This window comes from Papilio xuthus, unplaced genomic scaffold (assembly GCF_000836235.2).
Source record: "Papilio xuthus unplaced genomic scaffold, Pxut_1.1 DF829129.1, whole genome shotgun sequence".
Lineage (NCBI taxonomy): Eukaryota > Metazoa > Arthropoda > Insecta > Lepidoptera > Papilionidae > Papilio > Papilio xuthus.
In genome coordinates this window covers 2,370,160-2,383,247 of record NW_013529520.1, presented here as the reverse complement: position 1 = coordinate 2,383,247, position 13,088 = coordinate 2,370,160, and the positions used below count along the sequence as shown (strand labels likewise).

General features: G+C 32.1%; 1 protein-coding gene across 2 annotated transcripts; it reads left to right on the top strand.

The window, feature by feature from the left end:
* Positions 1–2,415: 2,415 nt before the first annotated feature.
* LOC106120402 (uncharacterized) lies at positions 2,416–5,756 on the top strand. 2 transcript variants are annotated; one of them, XM_013315754.1, is made up of 4 exons: positions 2,416–2,606; positions 3,564–3,751; positions 3,983–4,127; positions 5,321–5,756. In XM_013315754.1, exons 2-4 carry the CDS (start codon positions 3,564–3,566, stop codon positions 5,534–5,536), a joined length of 549 nt encoding a protein of 182 aa, XP_013171208.1. In that variant the 5' UTR covers positions 2,416–2,606; the 3' UTR covers positions 5,537–5,756. The 2 variants fall into 2 exon arrangements, with proteins under 2 accessions (XP_013171208.1, XP_013171203.1); XM_013315749.1 differs by having other exon boundaries at positions 3,564–4,127.
* The last annotated feature ends 7,332 nt before the right edge of the window (positions 5,757–13,088 follow it).

Here is a 13,088-nt window from a genome sequence, read left to right as displayed (position 1 = left end):
CTAAGACACAAGCGCACATGCACAAACACACACTATCGCACACTATATATCTAGTATTTATATTTGTATCTAAATAATAATAATCTATATCTAATTACATATATGTTAAGTATCTATTATATATAAACTTTAGGCAATAGATAAGAGAAGGTGCTGTCTCCTGAAACACAGTATTTACTAGTTCAGGAGACAGAGCCCAAAAATTTTTTGTGAAAATGTTTTTTGGTCAATAAAGGATTTTTATTTATTATTTTAAAGGTTTTCCCTGAAACCAAAAGGAAGCGCAATAAATGTGTTTCGTTTCTTAAGTTGTATAGAATGAAAGAAGTTTAATATTATCGCGTTAAACGGAAACAGGAAGTAATCGTGGTCGATGCATACAAAATTTTAGGAATTATGATTTTTAAGTCATAATATGATAACAAAATAGTGCTAACGTATTATGCATGTTATTTCCATATCCGTATATAAAGCGATATATTGATAAGATAAACATATTTAGGCTCATTGATAATTTAGCATTGAAACATCTTCATATGTTATTTGGTCAGTATTATTCGTAACACAAATATTACCAGCGACGCTCCTCACTCACAAGTCAAAGAACCTACTTATTGTTGGTAGCAGAACTTATATTTGGTTTTTAAAATGCAAGTTATTTGATTCCTTGTGAATATACATTTTGGAATTAAAGTAGTTTTTATTAAAAATATTAAGTTTACAATACTTGCTAATATGCTTTCCTATTCGTTTAATTATTGACTAAACAGTTGGATGGTACCAAGAAAGAAATTTTCATTTCTTTTTGTAAATCTTATGATTGTATGAACAGGTACCGTATTTACTTTCATATCATGGTTTGCAAGCAGTTTTATTATATTTAAGTACGCCGCAAATTCGTTTTGAGGGAATTGGGATTCACTTAAGAGCAGGGAAACATTGTTGACGTCACATCGACTAAAACAAGCAAGGAATTTTGCTTTACATAATTTAAGTATATATTAAAAGGCTACTAACTTCGTAGTTTTCATCGTTTGATTCTTACTGAGAATTATCCCTTCATTTAAAATTATGAGCACTCGCTTTTGAGCATTAAAAAAACGGTTCAGTGTATCTGAACACCAAATATCAAAGTGTATTTGCGTAGTTGCATACAATCACGTATTCCTTACAAAACAGATTCAAAATATGAGTTGTTACGAACAAATATTGTTGACTAACTTTCAAGAATAACACTTACATCACACTTCCAGGAGGCTATTTTTGAGTTAACGTTTAAATTAAGTCTGAAGTCTGGTTTCAACTTTGAAAAATATTTTAGTGAAGAGTTTATTTGGACTACTGGTCGTTTATTATTCGAAATTTGAAAATTCATAATGCATTTTTCTTTTCATTATACATATACGTTCTCGAAAATTCCTCAAAAAAGGTTGCAATGTTTTCGGTCAACATATAAATAATATGTATAAGTAATTAAGATAATAAATGATATGACTGTCCTTTCTCGTTAATTATTTTTAAAAAGCCGTTTCTCTTTTTTTCTACCTATTTAATAGCAAAAAAAATTCTTAGATAAAAAAGTGAAATAATAATAAAAAGGATTAGTTTATTGTCTGATTTTTTAAATGCATTTTTATCAAATATTTTAAAAACATTTATGAGTCAGTACCGTCGCTATAGTTTAAATTTTGCTTCAATTTTGCGGTGAAGTGTAATCCTAAATATTTATTTTTCGAATTATATAAAAGCAGCAAAATATATACAATTTTAACAGTTAATATAATTTTTGTGAGTATGTTTTTTCAGTTCTTATACTTTATTATTAATATCAGGAAGTAAATTGTTTATTATTGTTGGAATTTTACTTTTATATTCTGATGTACGCTTAACATCGATATTGATATATTCGGGAATTCAAAGTTTTTTTTATACTCCCGTTGTAATCGTATTTAAAATAAAGTTTTTTGTTAAAGTGATTATTCATATTTAAGATAAAATTCACACTGTTTTACAAAACAAAAAAAAATTACGAACGTGAAATGTTGCAAGCAAAACCAAAACAAATTCTGACATAATAAAAACTTCATGCAAGAATATACCGCAATATGTAGATGTCTTATGAATACATATCTATAGTTTACAATTATACAAAAGTTATAACAATATCTTGCGGTATAAAATAACCTATAAAATTTCGTAACCCTAACTAGAATATTAATATTGAAAAAATTAAAAATAAAATGAAGTAAGTGTGAGGTAACTGCACGAGCCAATCCTAACATCCGACTGACGAGCAGACGCATCTTAAGTCCGGAAAAGCGGAAATTACCGCGAAATAAGAATTGCTCTCCTTATCAAAGTACGTAGCATATATATAGCGATACCATATAATATTGGCATAACCGGTAGAAGCAAACCAGTCTTTCGTTTAGCGTCGCATTGGACGCACGCGCGCGCACATTTTGTACAGTTTTTAAAATCGTATTTGTTAGTTTTGTGAATAAATAACAGACATACGATAAAAATAAACTTGGCATTTGAAGTTGAGTGTGATATCATAGATAAAATTTGATTTTAGCCGATAGAAATAAAATATCAATACGAAGGTGAGTTAAGTGCTTTATTTAATTAAGTTTACACTACCGAAACATGTGTGCCAAAATAAATTATAACCTAAGTATTTTTTAAAGAACTTTTAATAAAGAAATACGTAATTTTCGCGAATTTTGTGTAATTTTGACGTTTATTTTAACTACTTACCGGCATCCCAGTGGTTACTAGTCTATCCTTCGGTTACAATGTCGGTTGAATATTCAATTTAATAACTAATTAGATTCATATAAAATAAAACTGCTCCAGGCAAATAAAATCACCAAATAAATAATAATTCATTCTCCATTAAATTTGGCATTCAATGTAGTTACTAAGCAATCAATCTATCTTTTATAGAAGAACAAATATACCTATATACTGGATATGCTTGCTAACAATACAATCTTTTGAAGACGCTTTAGTCAATAGAAATCAACCTGATTGACCACTTTTTCTCATTTAGAAGAACGCCACAACAAAAGGAATGCATGTTTCATCCTTCTTGTTATGCGCGATACCACACAACAATAAGTAACATCAATTTTTTTTTAATCAGTAAAATTTTTAGTTTCCAATTAAAAATAACCATAGAAATCTAAATATTATCTAATACTAAATAGCCTACTGTTTATCGGCGACTTACCTAGTAATACCCGATTGGTCGTACGATCGATTTCCTTTCCAATGGCTGTCCAGAAATAGTAGGGCTACGATCTTAATAGCTTTTGATTTTAAGGGCTCATTTTCATTAGTTAATAACTCGGTTGTTATTATAGTATGCATATTTTTAATTAGCACCCTTTGTGCCATATTCCTTACTTAAGTATAATACTCAACTGAATTCCCGCGCCACGCTTGCTTTACACCATCCGATCATCTTCATAAGTCGTTATTCCGTTCGCAGCGAATCCCCGCATTACGTAAAAATATATAATCAAACTGTGCCCTAATAAATGTTTATTTTGTTACAGATGAAATCGTCAGTAGCGTTGCTCTTGTTCGGCCTGGTGGTCTTCGTAGCAACAACTAGTGCACGACCGAATTACAGCGAAACGGATCTTTCAACATTTGATGAAAACAAAGAATTAGACCACAGTACAGCACAAAATAGACAACACAGACGGCAAAGAAGGAGACATTCAAGACAGATATCTGATCGGTACGATAATTTCTCGCCTAGGTTTTATTATGATAATAGACAACTACATGACATTCGACAGCAAATAAACGAATTACATGATATCATTAAAAATCGCCAATGGCAATTCGGTCCCGCATACGGTGGTAATCAACCTCAGCAAATTTACATTCAAGTCGTTCCCTACCCTGTCGTCCCACAACCATCATGTTCTTGTAACAAAGCGAATAATTTACCCAACCTTGACAACAGATTAGGGGGTGAATCTAATAATAATATAAATACGATTGAGGAGGATGAAGAAGACGAAGGAAGGCCAATCTCATTCAAACCCGTCGATTCAAACACACCATCCAAACCGTTTCCGCCCGTCGAGCATGGCAGTGTACAAGCCGGGGTAAGTTAACTGCTGTTATTAAAACTAGTATAATCTTGTTCTAAGCAATTTGAAAAACAAGACGACTAACCGTGGGTTTCTGAGACCAAAATCTCTGTGTACAACAAATTGTCATCGCTGTCTTTGACAATATTAGGGGCGATATTATTTTTGAACGGGGATTTCGGTCTAAGAAACTCATAGTATACTTACTACGTCATACACTACATACTACGTCTTGTTTCTCAAATGGAACTAGAAAATGTGCATTACTTTAATATTTTAGTATGTGTAATTTAGTATAGTTTATTACAACTCAATTTCTACATTTTATAAACAAACAAATGTCTCTTATTCATCATCAGCAATTTGTGGTAATTGAACAAACAAAAATATATGAACAAAAGCAGCTTTCGCAAATATTTTATAGTAACACTAGTTGACGCCCGCTACTCCGTCCGTGCGGAATTAAATAAATAAATAAAGCCTATATGTTCTTCTAGATTATGTCCTATATGTATGCCAAATTTCATCGAGATCCGTTCAGCCGTTCCGGTGATACCTTCAAACATTCATCCATCCAAACATTCACATTTTTAATATTAGTAAGAAGTAAGATTAATAAGATAGTTTAGATATTGAGTTGAAGTAAACTTTACAGCATGAAGTTATATGCCTAACCCATTATAATTTTAAGTTTCAACAATTTAACTCCTATTTATTATGTGATATAGGTTTTTTCTTACAATAATATATTTGCTTCTGGATTTTATATATCACCAAAATATTGTAGTTGTAACTTTAGATCATTAGACATTTTTGTTTTTTTTTTTAACTATACATAGAATAGAAATATTAATTTGTTTCTTTTCTACTGTGTGCTAATAATATTTTCTTTCAGTGAATTTATTTTAGCATGATCATAAGCCTTACAAAATGTTCAAATTACTTGTATTAATAATAACAATAAAGGTATGCATGCGCTTAAAAAAACTATTTCTTAAAACTGTACAGGTATAGTTTTTTCTTTTTTTCTATATTAATAACAATTTGTACGTTAATTTAAAACTGCAATATGGTAAGGTTTTCTATTTTCCTGCTCAAGCTGTACATACTACCCTTAACTTTGTAACTCATTGGACATCTTGATAAGTGCTTTACGCTTTATACACATTTAAATGCAGCATTTATAAAATAATATCTTTTCCTTGCAGTTAACGCCAATATCCACGACCACTGCCAAGCCGAAAAAGACCCCGGGCGTTTGCGAAGCTGCCATCCTCCTGTGCTGTAGATTCTCGAAGGACGTCCAGAAGGAATGCTTCCAGCGATACGGCTGTATGAAAACTTATAGCACAGGCATAGCTTGTTCACCACAGGCAATAGGAATCGTCATCCAACACTTTAAAGAAGCGTACGCGCCGAGGTGATTTCTTCTAAAGAAATAAACAGCGACCACATAGTCACCTTACAGTATTTTAGGGTTTAATGTTAGCTTAAGTTGTTGAAGCTTTTATTACGATATAGTTATAATGTTGCAGGAATTGAAAACAAATCAATTTTCTTTGCTTGATCGATAACTAACAGAATTAAATAAAATCATGTCGACCACAAGATTTTCACACCAAAGTAATTGGTATCCAAACAATATTTTTTATAGTTTGCGGAAAATTTCTTCTCATCTGTGACTGTGAAATTTTAACGCCGTAGCATTTTAATAAAACTAAACATGTTTATCGCGGATTTAAAAAAAGGATAGTAATATGTTTCTATACTTAAGTAACGGCAGTGAAAACGGTTATCAGAGAGAATGTTAAAACGTTATGTCATAGTCGACATTACAGTAATCATAATCTCTATTTACAGTAATAATTATAATTTGCATATTACATATTTCAAAAATTGTAGTGTATGCATAAATGTAGTGTTGTTTGTCTCGAGCGTACAAGCCATAAGTACGTGCCGGTGAGAGGGAGTCATTTGATGTCAGACCTTTGGACCGGTAATACGTGTCGGTACGTGAACGGGCCAAATATAACGCAACGAATGCTACAAAAGTCAACAGACCTTAAGCCATTCGGTGTGTGAAATGAAAATGAAATTATATTAAAGAATTGTCATCGTCTTGTGAAATTTATAACAAGCATAGCTTTATCTAAAACATTTTACGAACGATTGTTTGAATCGTTGTCTCATATAAAATTATATCGTAAAATTGTATATCCTAAAAGTATTATATTGTAATGTATTTCGTATGCTTATAATCTTTACATGGGCAACTATAAATTATAAGCCTTTAACTATCGATGTATGATTATTAACTAATTTTATAATTGTTGTTCCTAGTCTATACTATAAATTAAATTTATTGCTTTTCCAAATAAATTGTCTCTTCTTAATAATATCAATTGGAATTATACCTATTTGGGCATAAACTACCGATGTGTGTTCAAAATAACATCATTTATAGACTGCTGAAACTACTGTATAAAAACATAGGTTGTTTGCAGTGAGGTAGGCGATATGTTTTTGTGCAAGTCTATTGTCAGTTGAAGACCACGATAACAGGAAGTAGGAATGTCTACAAGTCGTAGTCTACTAATTTTATCACTTCTGGCACGGTACTTGAATATTTATGAATTTGACCGTCCTCGTCGCCCCAACAATGTTGTCATTCAACTCTTATCGAAACATCCAAACAAACACTTAAATTTATTTGAATTAAAAAAAAAACAGCCTATACCTATTAATAAACTAACAGTCGCGCGCGATTTCGTCAGCGTAAAATTAAAAAAAAATGTTTAAAGTACCCAGAATCAATGCGGCCTTACGGACAAACATACACACCGACAGTCAACATTTTTAAAAATTGATTTTTCGTTATCTGCTACGCAAATACTTGATGTGTACGAAATATTTTTTTCGGCATTACATACAGACATAGATGTAATTATATGTATATACTATTTCGAACACATGATATGTTTGTGTAGGTGATTATGAAAAACCAATTTTTGTTTGTACGCAAGGCCGCGTTTGTACCGGGTAATCTCTGAAACTACAAAACTAATTTTGACGGAACATGTACGGGAAGGAAGGTGATGCTTGCGGGCATAATATAACCTTATTTTCATTTCGCGCTGTCTAAGTCGCGGGAGTTTTAAAAGGTATTTATACCTGCCTCTTACCCATATGATAATCAGGTATTGGGACAAGCTTTGAAAGTACGAGTATTTTGTATTGTATGTACATATTCTTTTAACTGCGTCGTTTCACTCTTCAACATTTGAAAACTCAAGATGATTTGAAAATTAAGAATCTTCTTAAGTTTTGTTGTAAATCATATTAAATGTCAAATAATATCTACCAATGAACACAGGATACGAATGCCATTGAAGTTTTAGTAATAACGTAACGGTTTCGGGTTAATGTACGCGGAAGCAGACGTCAGAGTTTGCCTTGGCTAAAATAGTTAAAAGACATCGGAGTTTCTAACTATTTTATTACCATTTTAATTACGACTTTAAACATACGTGTTTGTGTAATAAAACGGCATAGCTAGAGCTAAATCTTTAAATTGTAATTACATTTAGAACGGACCGATATTACTGTAAATAAAAAATCATCTCATGTTATAAAGTATATAAGATAATTTTTATAAGATTTGCCATTTTTGTTTAAACGATGATTATCAGTTCAATTTTGGTTATTAGTCGACACCAGAATATAATCTAGTTCGTTATATTTAAAATAATTTTTTCAAGCTAAAATTATTTATGCCGATTATGTAAATAAAAATAACTTCTGCAAAATAGTCTGTATAAAAAACTCATCTTAGATATAAGACGTTTGAATATAAGCGATCACGTGCATATTAACGAGTTTGTAGAAACGCGCCTCATATTCCTTGTACCGACGCTTCGATGCGAGTTTGTTTTAATTTAGTGAATGACGTTCATGACGCGAAGCCCATGACTAACGGAATACTATGTTTTGTTATATAATTGCAAACCCACATTCGTCTGACGATTTGTTTACGTCATTTACACGCCTCCTTATGACTCGGAATTGCGACGCTTTATTTCATTCCATTGATAAATAAGTTTTATAAGCAATAAAATCCTTTATTTCCATATGACATCAATACATATTAATAAAATTGTAGCGCACGTATGAATCATCGTAAAAAAATATATTTCGTATACATGATGTATAGATGCGTAGATAGAAAAACAAACAGACAGAGTAGAAAAACAATTATCAAATTGTTTGTCTGTCTATCGGTATGTCTGTCTGCAAGGCTGCGTTTGTTCCGGGTAAATTCCAGAACAACTGGACGGATTTTGTTGGGACTGGGATGGGAAGGTTGATGTCGCACGCGGGTTATTATAGACTACTTATTTTTTCTGTGCTGACGAAGTCGCAAATGACCGCTAGTAAATCTTTAAAAATTGTATAAAAAGAAAATCATGATTACAAATGTGACTCTAGAATAAAGTTAAATAGCGACGAACTTAAACCGAACAATTGATTTAAGCAATTACATAGCTAATTTAAAATACCTAATATACCGCTCAGATCGATGCTAAAACGCTCACTGAAGCCAGAGCTCCTCACTACTCGGTGCAAACGCGCCACAAGTACGGCCAATGAACCGTCAGCTGACCACCGTCTGTGCTGATAGCTACGCGCCATTCTATCACTTCCTAGAATTTTATATATTTTGGTTGTCAGCGTGACTAAAACAAACCATTATGACACAAAGTATTCCAAATAGACTTATCTAATATTGCGCAGAATAAGTAAGTATGTACACTTCATAAGACAAGCGCTACGTTGTTATTCGAATGTGACGAAATCGAAGGTCACAACGTATCTTCTTTGTTTACATACCTATGAGTAAACGTTCGACTTGGTTACGTATACACATAAGCACAAATATACGTATATTCATACATACATCACCCACACATACGTCCGTTCATTAATTCCGTCGCTTGTTTATTACGCAGTATCCTATTTGGGTTTTGTCTGTCACCTTTAAGCTGTTTCATTTTAGAGTATAGGATAAATACTCGTGTCAATATCAATATAAGATAAATTAAAAAAGCTAACGTATCTACAAATGCACACTATTTATTGTTTTAAATAATTGAACTTCAAACCACGCTCAGTACTGTTTAATGATTACTTAAATAGTGTAATCTTTTAATGTGTTAAGATCATTAATTGGTTTACTACATACAAAAGGGTTCGTGTATTACATTGCAAACATAAAACAATAAAAAACAACATAAATGCGTCATACATTTATTATCGGCGACCCGTATGATAACATACACAATGAGGAACACAGAGAAAGTACGCAACGTGACTTCTAATTGAAACCAGTTATAAAATCCGACTGTATAATTATGACTCATGCAATTCATTGCTAATCGACACAACAGGCGCCTCAAAGTAAACAAAAAATCCAGAGCAAATACTGATATTCAACGATTTAACAAAGATATGTTGTATAAAAATCTTATCTTATCTATTTTCTTTTTTTAATAATCCAAAGCGATTCTTGTATACAAAAAACATATTATATGCACACAATGTAAAGATACGTTAGTAATAACGAAGCGAAGGTTCCTGTGAAGCTGTGAAGCTTGTCTGTTCCAAATATGTCACCTACAGATTGTCAATTGCACCAATTTTTTATCAGTCTGAGGGTTATACAAAACCATACAGATTTTAAATTTTTAAATCTTCAAAGTTTTAAAAATGTTTCTGAAAGAATATATGCATTATTAATTTAAAAGTAATTCATGATCCAATCATTGACTTTTCTTAACCAACTGAATGACTTCATAATTCATGACTTTTAATACAAGGTATGTTGCAATGATTAATTATTGCAATTCATGTGCTTAGAAACCGGGATAGACGTCTTTGGGAAACCAAAATGGTCTAAAAGGAAAATTATTGTGGTCCAAAAGGAACAGTCATATTAATTAACAATTAAAACAGTCATGTTACCAATATGATGACATTTCGTGTGCGAAATCTACTTCCTTCAATGAAATATACGCAATGTAAGACTAATATCCGGTTTCTGAAAAGCTAATGAACTTAAATTTTTGATTAATCCGTAGTTATTGGACATAATTTTGGTTACTAAAATATGTACTCAATCTAATACTAAATTAATGATTGAACTGATTGGAATTTAATTTTGATAGGATTATTGGATAGTTTGAAGTTTTTACAAAACACGGTAATGTTATTAGTATTCGAAACTGGGTAAAAAAAATTAATACAGGTAGATTTTTTCGATCGAATTAAAGAGCAGAGAATTCATCGAGAGTCATTCATTGCCGTTTTGCTTACGTAAGTATTAAAAAGATAATTATAACCAGTTTATATTTTGTATTAAATTCATTATGACTCAGAGATTTTAGATACTTCTCGTTAAACATTGTCAAATACTTGGAACGAACTTGGCGTTACCAATCTTTGAAATCCGGTTTGGTACAATGCCACTGACTTTATCACGAGCCAAATGTTCATGTGGTTCGTTTTATTATTATCTGCCAAACTTTACACATCGATATATAATACATTAAGTAATTAAAAAGAAATGGAATATAACCAACTTTCATTAGATATTAATTATCTTACTGGCAAAAGTGAATCCACCTATTAAAATTATTAATTACCTATTTTTATTTACGTTTCAAAACTCTTAAAGATCTCCAAAATATACCTATGTTAATATTGTTCATAACAGGGTTTTAAAACAAGGAAAAAAATCGTGACTTCAAAAATGTGAATTCTACCAACGGCAACTTAATTTGGACACTCAATCAAATCTGTTGTTAAATTAAAATAAAATAATACGCACCATTAAAGTGGACCACAACGTAATCAATATCTTAACACTGGCGCATAAGGTGTTATTTTGAAAAATAATACAACCAGTAACACGAAATCCGTACGAAGGACCACTTTTGTGAAGTTTAAAGTATGCAGACAACTGGAAAAACTTGCTGCTGCAAAACTTTCTCTTTGATCCCTTCTTGTGTGTTGATGATAGTAAAAAGAAGTAAAATTAACATGAAAGCTGATGTTGTATAAAGTAAGTATTGATGTATAAAATGAATTGATGAACTAACGCAGTTTAATCGGTGTCACAGAGATGCATTAAATATTTTACAACTAAAATAAGTATAACTTCGTGTCTAAAGATACCTTTCCAAATTCCCTTTAAACCACTATGTATATAAATATTCTTAGTTTATTTAATTTAAAGAGAACTGAGTCAGTTTCTACCGTAGATTCATAGCGATCCATAAATTAAAACGTTCTTTAATAAACAGTGTTAGTTTGGAAGCGGTTATCGTCAAAACATGCTCTTGGCAACGCTAGTCGTAGTTTGTATGTTGATAGTAGTCAACCAAAATATAAACAGATACATATATTTTTATAAATAGCAAATGTTTTAGAAGATAAATTTTAGATGTTACTAATTTTACCCTCCGCCGACCCATCAGTCGGCCCAGGTACCGCTGGCGAGACGCCGTAGAGCTGGATCTGCGGGAACTACAAGCGATGAACTGGTAGGAGAAGGCGCAAGACAGGCGACTTTGGCGATCTCTTGTGTCGGAGGCCAAGACCCACTTTGCGCCGATGCGCCAGCGGAGTAGTAGTAGTAATTTTACCCTCAGTAACAAAGAAAATCAAATTGTTCTGACCTTTTAGTGAAGGTTGTAATTAGCAAACCCTAAAATCTATTAATAAGATCTACTAATCTTATTACTTTCATAAATGCGTACCTTTATAGGTTGGATTGATTCAATTTACCTCACTGATATACCGCATAGATGTAGAACATAGTCTGAAAGGACACATAGACAACTAATTAAATTTTAAAAACACAGATGGAGCTGGCGACGTGTGTTATAAATATAAAACATCTTACTTTAAGTTACTGTGATATTTACTACTTGCCTTGAATTATACTTTTACTTCTAATGTTTGCGATCTTTTTAGTAATTTGCATAATCCCGATCTCTATATAAGTCAAGGTATTACTGGCAGTTTGTACGTAAACTAGTGGATGTAACTATTTGAAGCAACTGAATGTGTTGGTGCGAAGTTTAGTTCATCTCAGGAAATCTACCAACAGAATAATGAAGACATTTGAGATTGGTGCTACATCTGTAGGGTTGTCAAAACATTAATTATTAAAATAAGATCCTAGGTATATCACCTCGTAGCTTTTCATAAAATAGTTTATAAGATTGCTACATTGAAATTAACACTGATTAGTAGAAAAGCTTAATAAGATAACAGCAAACTTGGATATGAAGTTGTAGCTTAGCGTAAAGTTAAAAATATATCAAATAAATCAAAGGGACAATGTTTAAAAATGTGTAAAAAATTACATGACATTATTATATTCTATACACATTCACGAAAACTTCAAGAGTCAGGAAATTTATGAACACCAAAAAATAATTGATTGCAAAATGTTCAAGTGAATTTCTTCTAAAGAAAAATTGTACTTGCAAAATTACAAAATGATATTCAATGCAATGGCAACTTTATCGCCGGGTTGAATGCCCTTCTTTGAATAGTAGCTGTTGTACTGCAAGCAGCTAACTCGAGCCTTACAAAAACTATTATTATTACAATATTCATCATCATCAGCTCACTATTCGTCCCCACCGAGGGGCACGGAGCCTACCCTAAGTTGAGGGTGATTAGGCCATAGTCAACCACGCTGGCCAAGTGCGAGTTGGTTGACTTCACACATATCTTTGAATTTCTTCTCAGATATGTGCAGGTTGCATCACGATGTTTTCCTTCACCGTAAGAACGTCGGAATAAATGTACATATGTAAATCGAAAATCGAAAAAAACACATTGGTACATGGCGGGATTCGAACCCAGGACCTGCAGATTGTAAGTCAAGGGCTTGACCACTGAGCCACC

Coding starts and splice junctions, on each gene's coding strand:
- LOC106120402 (XM_013315749.1), top strand. CDS start 3,564: ATGAAATCGTCAGTAGCGTTGCTCTTGTTCGGCCTGGTGGTCTTCGTA. Junction 4,128..5,320: donor ATGGCAGTGTACAAGCCGGG/GTAAGTTAACTG, acceptor TTTTCCTTGCAG/TTAACGCCAATATCCACGAC.